The sequence below is a fragment of the Monodelphis domestica genome, chromosome 4 (genome assembly GCF_027887165.1).
Source record: "Monodelphis domestica isolate mMonDom1 chromosome 4, mMonDom1.pri, whole genome shotgun sequence".
Lineage (NCBI taxonomy): Eukaryota > Metazoa > Chordata > Mammalia > Didelphimorphia > Didelphidae > Monodelphis > Monodelphis domestica.
Genome location: NC_077230.1, coordinates 352,478,828 through 352,488,548, shown reverse-complemented (window position 1 = coordinate 352,488,548; position 9,721 = coordinate 352,478,828). Strand labels below are relative to the sequence as shown.

The window sequence follows — 9,721 nt, the reverse complement described above, 5'->3', positions numbered from 1 at the left end:
ACAGAGTGACTTTTCTGACCCCCTTCCCAGTTATCTGAATTTATTGTCTTGGTGAAATTAAATTTAGTTCCTCAATTTACTATTTTTTAATCTTTCTTTGAACCATGATTATTCACCCACTACCCTGCCCCTATGTCAATCACATATACTTCCTCCAATGGTGTTAACAGATTCTGATTTCTGATATATTTTGGCACTTAATCCTTAAGTCATTATTTATGTGAAAAGAGTCATAGAGGCCCAGCAATAAAACTAACTTTGAAAAGTTATTTTTCTATGTTATTTTCTCTACTCTAAAAAACCAGTTCACCATGCCATTAAGAGGAAATAAACATAAAGTTACAGTAGAGTCATCTTAAAAGCCATCTTCTTGAAAGAATTATGTTTTATCACACATCAAGAATTTTTTTCTGGTGTCTGAGTTAAATTCCATCTGAGAAAAAGACTCATCATCATTCATGTTCCATTTTCAGTAGAAATAGGAAAGAGAAATCTTGTTGATTTTTATTTCATACTCTCCTTTAGATTCATCCTAATTCTTTTTGTCTTTGACTACCTTTCTATCCTTGTTCTCAATACATCAATTTGAATTATTTCAGCAAATTCTTAACTCATTTTTCTGGGATCAATTTTGCTAGTCCCTACTTCAGTCTATATTCTGTTCCATAAATTTTGCCAGATCAGTCTTTTTTAGAGAAATCTAGTGATAAGGTATCAAGGTATTGCTTCCTATAACAGCCTATTCCACTTTTGGAATATATAATTGTTAGGAATTTTTCATTTCTTTCTATTGAACCAATTTTTTCCTGCAACATTTACTCTTTTACTTCTATTTCTGCCTCCTATAGCTAAGCAGGCAAAAGAAATAAAGTTTAATTCCTCTTTTAGTTTTGCAATTTTTTGAATTCTTGACGTTAGTGTTCAAATATAACATTTTAAAAATAAGATAGTATATTAATCCTTCATTGATATTTGTTCTAACATCCATCATTTGAACATATTTTTAAAAAAGTTCAGTTGTAATATGAGTAATGTATATAAGATGACTTCATTAGATAATTTTAAACTTTTTTAGTAGAATATTTTTGGTAATTTATTTCTTTAAAATGTCTTATACATGATACATATATTTACAAATATTCTTATAGTTTAATTCTTATTTTAATGTATATATTTTGCCTTTGCATCACCCTTTTATCCAGAAATATCCTTCATGTCAAACTGTCCCTTTTAACAAAGATTTTCCTTAAAAAAAATAGTGGGGGCATCTGGGTAGCTCAGTGGATTGAGAACCAGGCCTAGAGATGGGAGGTCCTGGGTTCAAATCTGGATTCAGCCACTTCTTAGCTGTGTGACCCTGGGCAAGTCACTTGACCCCCATTGCCTAGACCTTACCATTCTTCTGCCTTAGAGTCAACACACAGTATTGACTCCAAGATGGAAGGTAAGGGTTTAAAAAAAAAGGAAAAAAATAGTTCAGCTAAAGGAGTTAGTACATCAACTTTATCTAACAGTGGGTGAAGTATGACCCACTTGCAATGTCCCATTCTGTATATACAGGAGAAAAAGATATTTCCCATAACATTTATTCTGGGCCAAATTTGATCTTCATAATTATACAGCATGAGGTTTTGTTTTTTTAGTTATTTCCACTTTCCTCATATTCATATACATCCTTCATGTGGTTCTGATTACATCATTTTCTATGAGTTTCTATAATTCTTCTCATGCTTCTCTGAATTCTTCACATCCATTTTTAGTCAAGGTGCAATAAATGTTCCATTACATTTACACAGTATTTGTTTAACTATTACTAAAGTAATGAAGCTTATACATTTTTACCAGTTACAGCATGCCACAAAAAGTACTCCTAGCTATGCATATGTTAGTGAGATTTGCATTATCTCCATTTACTCTGGTCTGAAATCTTGACATTCAGGCCTTCCTCTACCTTCTTTCTTAGATTGCCCAACATTTGCCTTTCCCTCATTTTCTCAAAGAGGCATTTTCCTGATTTTGGCCTAAAGATTAGTTTTTGTACTCCCTATATGCTTTGCTATGATCAAATATAAGTTCCTCTGTTTGGAGTTCATAGTATCACTTGACCCCTTCCTTCCTTTCTAGTCTTTTAACAACTTATTCTTCTACCCATTGTTTGTGATCCAATGATATTGCCCTTCTTGCTCTTCCTTACTCAAGAAAGATCCATTTCCCAACTCTATGCATTTTTATTTGTTGTCCCTCATTCTTAAAATTCCCTCCACCTCATCTCTTGGATTTTATGTCTTGGATTTTATGACTTCCTCCAAGTTCCAGTTAATATCTCACCTTGGGAAAAAAAAAGCTTTTCCTAAATGCTTTAATACTAGTGTCTTTCCTCTATTGTTTTTACATCATTGTTTTCATATTGCTTCTTCTATTAGTTCATGAATTAAAAAATAAAATTCTTTATATTTGCAGTGTTTAGCTCATATGTATATAGCATATGTGTATAGCAGGTGTATAGCAGGCACTAAGTATACCCTTGTTGATTTAACTTGTTAACTAGAAAATAAAAAGGGACAAGTAGAAATGGAAAAGGCCAAATGAGTGGGGAAAGTTGTAAAATGATAAATTTCTTATGAAATACAATATTATTATCAGAATATGGCCTTTTTTGAAATGAAAATTGATCTAGGATTCTAATCATCCTTTCTTTTAATCCAGTTTCAATTTCAGACATCTATAGTCAAGAAAATCAATTTCTTAAACTGTCAATGATATTACATTTTTTTCAAAATTATTGAAAAAAAAAACAAGAGTAAGTGACATATAAAGGTAAGACATAATCAGGAAGGAATCTGTGAGTTTCTCTATCCCTTCTGCTTTTTAAACTTCTTGAGGATACGTAGGCGAATCTGCTTGGTCTTAACACTATATACAATAGGGTTCATGAGTGGAGGAACAAGAAGGTAGACATTGGCCATCAGCACATGAACTATTGGGGAGGCATTCTGTCCATAGCGGCGGATCATGGATAATCCAATCATGGGTGTGTAGAAAGTAAGCACTGCACATATATGGGAGATGCAGGTGTTAAGGGCTTTGACACGTTCTGACTTAGAAGCAATGCTTAGCACTGTGGCCAGGATGAGCATATAGGACAGGAGAAGCAATACTGAATCTAGTCCCATGGAAAAGATGACCACCATGAGGCCATAGATGCTGCTAATCCTACGACTAGATACTGTCATTTTAATGAGGTCCTGGTGCAGACAAAAAGAATAGGAGAGGACATTTATGGGTCGGTATTGTAGCCTTTTCAAGAGGAAGGAAGCTGGGAAAACTAAAGTCAGGGCCCTTCCAGCAATGGCTAGCCCAATCCCAATAATTACCCCATTGGTGAGGATGGTTGAATAGCGCAGGGGTTCACGGATGGCCACAAAACGGTCAAATGCCATGGCCAGCAATACAGCAGACTCAATGATTGAAAACACATGGATAAAGTACATCTGAATCAAGCAGGCATTAAAAGGGATCTCACGGGAGTGGAACCAGAAGACACTGAGCATAGTAGGCAATGTAGTACTTGATAGACCCAAGTCTGTCATAGCCAACATTGAGAGAAAATAGTACATGGGCTGGTGGAGTGAGGGCTCTGTTCGGATGATGAAGAGGATGGTTATATTTCCTGTAATGGAAATAATGTAGACCAAGCAGATGGGGACAGAAATCAAACCATACATGGCCTCTAATCCTGGGAAACCTGTTAAAAGAAATCTAGGATAAAGGACAGAAGAATTGAAGACAGACATGATGCTCACTGGGATAGATTCCTTCCCTGGAATAAAAGAAGAACAAATGGTATTAGATCTCTATCCTCAGTGATTATATTAGATAATCATTATCATAATTTATAATCATCATACTTTTCATCATTGATAACACCAAATATCTATAAATCTTTATATCAAGTTTTATATCTATCTACCTATCTGACTACCTATCTATCTGTATATATTTCTGTCTGTCTATCTATCCATCTCTAACTCTATATCTATATATACTATATGTGTATGCAGTATCTATCTATATTTTGTTGTTCACTTGTTTCAGTCATTTTCAAATCTTTGTGAACCTAATTGGGCTTTTCTTGGCATAGATACTGTACTGGTTAGCCATTTCCTTCTCTAGCTCATTTTATAATATCAGGGAAAATTCTGAAATTGTTAAGAAACATAGGGTGAAAGAGAATGACTTATTCGATGGGGTGTCTGAACATCTGGTTGTCCCAGTTCAGTTGTATGATCTTGATCAAATCACTTTCCATCTCTGAGTCTTAGTTTACATTTCCATAAGAATAAATGGTTTTTCTAAATGATGTCTAAGATCCCTTCCAGTTTGGATATTTTCAGATTCTGCACAGTGCCAAATATAATTTATTTTTCTTTCAAATCTTCTCCCTCCACTCTCCAAAGTCACCAGATATGCTACATAGTAAGCTCCTTCTCAATAACCTGATGTTACTCAGGCCAACTCAGAACTTCTTCCCCCTCTTAAGGCTTCCCCTAATCCAAATGATCCTTTTGAAACTAACTAATCCTTTAAAGGACTACCTGTTCCACAGAACCCTTCCACACCACTCCTACCCACCTTAATATTTTTTTTTAGATATTTTATTTTCCCATTTACATGTAATGATGATCCACATACATTTTCTGAAGTTATAAGATCTGAATTGTCTCCCTCCCTCTACTCCCTCATCCCTCCCAAAGATGGGAAGCAATTTGATCTGGGTAATACATGTCTATTAATCATGCAAAACACATTAGTTTCTTCATTTTCTAACCCCACAACTCCCCAGAAGTTAGTTTATCGCAGGCACATTTACCAATGGTTTTTAATTCTTTATTTATTCATTCATATTACAGCATCACTCTTATTATTCCACCTATAAGGCAGTGTACCATATAAAAGGAAGAAATATAGTGAACTTAATCCTAGTACAAAGAAAATATATTCATACCATTTCTCTCAACCAACTTAAGGTGGCAAAGGGAAGCTGGGAAGACTGACTGACTTGGGCCAGCAGGACATTCTAAGACAAAGTGGAGATTCTGAGGAAAGGAACTTTTGAACCCAAAAAGGGCTATTGAACAGGGGAAACCCTGGTGTTGGTGAAGACATGGCATGGCATATGTGCCCTAGCATGCTGGAGGAGGCTGCTCTGTTCCCCTTCACCATACCTGAGGACATATTTTGCTATCCAGCAGCCCAATGTGAGTACTTTCTCCCTCAGCTCTCTGGAGATATGCTGGGGACTCACAAGCAGCTTAAAGTGCAGCTTAGGCACCTGATCTCTAAAAGATTTGTCAACACTGGACTAGACTCTTCTCATTTCTTTCCTGGAAGTTATAGGACTTGGAGCCATGATGAGAATAGAAGTCTAAAGATATTCAACTTCCCTTTTTTTCCCATTGGAGAACCCACCCCTAGACTTCCTTCCCTAGACATTAAACCCACATCCTAACCTTGCTAGAGAGATCCCAGTATCCCCTCTTTACTATGCCCACTTACTGTTTCCCATGACTGCTCCTGTGGGGTCACTGTTTTTGCTCCCTTAGTTCCTTCCTTTGGGTTTTTCCATTTACCTTGCTCTGAACTCTCATATATGCATTGCCTACTCCAGTTAGAGGGTAAACTTGAGATCCACTTTCTTTTTAGACCAATGTATGAAATCTAACCTTTATAATACTTAACATGGCTAATAATACATGCTATTTTTTCATTAATTCATGTTATAGTGTAACTCATATTATTTTCTATCTACTAGGCTTGCATCCATTTCTGAAATTTAGATAGGATTAGAGGTACATCTAATTTTTACTTATGTCCTCAATAGAGTTAGTTGATCCACTGACTAGGAAGCCTAGACATGCTCAAAGCTGGTTGACTCTAACTTTAGTTATTGTGGCCAAGAATGGAAAGAAGAATCATGTCTCCCTGTTCTCCGAATCACTCCAGATTAGCTTAAAAAGGACCAACACTATAATGATTGATTTATTTGAACTAAACTCCTTACAATTTAAAAAATACCCACGACTGGGTAGCATTTGGGAGCCTTGGCTTTAGTGGGGATAGAGAATAAACACCCAAGTTTCCTCCCAGACTGCTAGAAAAGAACTTTCAGAAAATAAGACAGCTACTCCCTTCCAATACACTTTTCCCCAAAGGAGAATTCAGCTCAATTCTTGCTGATCAATTCACCATAGATTTCTCACCTGACCAACATGACAGTGTTCAGTAAGTATATTTCATACACACATCTAATCCTTCCTTTCTCCCTTCTCATTAGTGTCCTTCAACCAATTCCCATCCTTGCTACCCGCTTAGGAGAATGAAACTTTCCCCAAATCAGAACACTGGCTAATTATCTAGTGCTTAATAATCAGTTGTTTTTTTTTAACCCTTACTTTCTGTCTTGGCATCAAAACTGGATATTGGCTCCAAGTAAGAAGAGTGGTAAGAGCTGGGCAATGGGAATTAAGTGACTTACCCAGGGTCACACAGCTAGGAAGTGTCTGAGGCCTGATTTGAACCTAGGACCTCCTTCTCTAGGCCTATCTCTCAATCCACTGAGCTACCCAGCTGCCCCCTGTTAATAATCAGTTCTGGGTAAAATGTTCTTCCTTTTTGGCATCAGTTCCTCTTAGATTCAATCAAATATCTTTTCTATTAGGTCTCCCCTCCAAAAACCCACTAGCATTTCAATCTGCAAGGACTGCATACATGGAATACTTACCATGGCAAGCAGTGAATGTTGATCCACATGGTCCATGTGCCCTTCTCTTCTCAGCATTAAAGGATTGGCTCTATATCTCTAGAAATGTCCAGCCCCATAGCTAGGGACTATTGCTGGGGTAAAATCAGGAGAAATGGTCAAGTGAAAGAAAAAAAAATAAATACTGAGAAAATAAGACATTACATGTAGCAAGGATTGAAGTAACCAAATGTTGCAACACTTCTCAATAAATACTATATGCATTCCTATCCATCACTTGCCCTAGAGCTGGGGAATAACACTATTTGTGCATCTCCAATCAGCTCTGTGGGGGAATCATCTGTCCCTTAAGGAACTCTGCTCTCCCTAAGGGCCAGAACCTGACCCCTGAACCTAAACTTCTCCGAGGCCAACCTCAAGGGAGGAAGGAATCTCAGCCTTTCTCTAGATCATGGTTTTAAGTCCCTAAGCACTCAGAGTCTTCTGTTTTCCTGAAATTTGTGCACAAGGGTGATTTTGTTGACTAGGAGGCACTTCAAGATTGGGACTGGGGATGGCAAAGACTGATCAATTTCTCTGGTAACTTGAAAATATCCTAGGGTTAGGGGAAAGTATGGGTAGTACCCCTTTGTGGAGGGGAAAAGTTATATGAAGTCAACACTTTTCAAGGGATTGCCCTTTGAAGTGTTGAGGAATCTGACTTTAACACTTTGTGAAGGCGATTAACACCAGGACTCTGTCCAATTAGCATGTGTGTGTCCTTGTTTCTTGTTTTTTACATGTAAAGAAAAAAACATCAACAGGTATATGTGGGAGTTTGGGTACAAAATATATCTTATGGAAGGGCCTAAAAAGCTAGAGTGCCATCCATACATAGTTTAAAAGGATCTGAGACATTTGGGAAGAGTCAGAGTCTCATAGCATTAAATTTCTAGAAATGGAAAAATGATTTGTCATAGTACCAATATTAGTAAGAGTCAGCAGCAAAACCTGAACCCATTCCCAAGTCCATTATTCTGAGGTTTTGTCGATCTCCTCTGCTCCAGTTTGGACTACAATTAAGAAGATTCTACATATGAAAGGCAATTTTCTCTGCTCCATTCTGTCTCATTAGGGAATAAAATAAAAGAGAGAGAGAAATATGATAGAGTGAGAAGATAGGGAAAAGGAACGTTTCATTAAGCATCTTTATGTAACCCTGCAAATATTCTGAGCACTTTACAAATGTTCTCTCTCATTACCTCCTCACAACAACCCTGAGAGGTAGATGATGTTATTGCCCTCATAGTATAGTTGAGGAAATTGAAGCAGAGAGAAGACATGTGACTTTCCTGAGATCATACAATTAGCACTTGTCTCACTTCAAAGTCAGGTCTTACTGACTGAAGCTCAATGCTCTATACACTTTACCACTCCTGGAGTCAGAGGACATGAGTTAAAATCCTGCTTCTAATGTGTGATACACATTACACGATGTGATACGCATTACACAGCCAATACAACTCATTTAACCTTTCAGTTTCTTACCTGTAAAAATGAGAGAATTAGACTGGATGATAAATACTGAGCAAATCACCCTAAATGTTTCCTTCAATTTGCTCATTTGTAAAATGGGATAAAAAAAATGTACCTAACTCTCAAGGTTATTGTGAGGGGAAAAAGGGGATAATATTTGTAAATTGGTTTGAAAACCTTAAATCGTCATATATGAATATTAGCTAGTATTATTAGAAGTTTTAACGGTCAGGGTATTTAAATAAATTATGCTAGCTGAGAAACCATGCCATTCAAAACCTTTTTGAGCTTGTTTTCTTATCTCCAAGTTGCATAAAATAATGAAATATTATTGACAAGGCTTCTTATGGATCCTCAAATGAGATCGTGTATAAAAAAAACAACTTTACTATCTTTAAAATATTATATAAATTATAATATCATTAGACAAGATCTAAGTCAAGCTTTGTTCTTATTCTTCATTCCTGGATTCTCAAACTTTCCCTAAAAATCTTGTTTCAGGGAAGATGGCTAAGGCCCAGGAGAAAACATTAATGGTGGACAACATGCGCTCAAGTTCATAATGTGCCCTAAGGAATTTTGGTCTTCAACTGCTTTTGCTTTCATAGAATCAGACTGCACATTTGTTACATCAATTATGGCACTAAATGTGTTTTGTGTTCTGAAAGGGAATAATATAATGCTAGACACTAAGAAAAGTATATCATTTATCAGAAAACTAAAAGGCATAATGTTAGGGAAGGAGGAAACAAGCATTTATTAATCACTTTACATTTCATGCCAGAGAGTCACTTTACAAATATCCCCATTGATCCTAGCTGTGGATAAGCACATAACTAACTGCATTTAGCAGCAAGATGACAACAGTTGAAAGAGCCTGGAGTTGGGAACACTTGAAATCAAATCTGAATTTAGACACTAACTGTAGGTCCCCAGCCAATTCACTTAACATCTCTAAATAGATTTCCTCCAATGCAAAATACTAACCATTATTGGACTTACCTCACAGGGTTGTTCTTGAGATCAACTGAGATAATGTCTATACAACTCTTCACACAATGCCTAACATATGTTTTTAGATGTTTCATAAATGCTTATTCCCTTCTCCTTGACCCCTCATTACAGAGTTGTGAAGCAACATGCTATATGAGGTCTGAGGAATATGAGACATCTTGAGGAGTTAGCTTGAATGACCCTGGTAATGGACTGACCATGAGGATGAAGAGAAGAAGATGGGAATGTCAAAGAAAACCACAGTCATGAACATCTGATTTTTTTTTAACCCTTACCTTCTGTCTTAGAATCAATACTCTGCATTTCCTTCAGAAAATCACTTTATTGCAATACAAATGATGCAAGAAGTCTCAATTCATAAAGAAAATTTCCCCTTAAGGGCTCAGAGACCATCCTGATCATGAATGAATGAGATACTCTGGAAAGGACTGC

General features: G+C 36.6%; 1 protein-coding gene across 1 annotated transcript; it reads right to left on the bottom strand.

The window, feature by feature from the left end:
- Positions 1–2,852: 2,852 nt before the first annotated feature.
- Positions 2,853–3,812, bottom strand: LOC100020425 (olfactory receptor 51G2-like). The gene has a single exon (XM_007491164.3). It carries the CDS (start codon positions 3,792–3,794, stop codon positions 2,853–2,855), a length of 942 nt encoding a protein of 313 aa, XP_007491226.2. The 5' UTR covers positions 3,795–3,812.
- Positions 3,813–9,721: the final 5,909 nt, after the last annotated feature.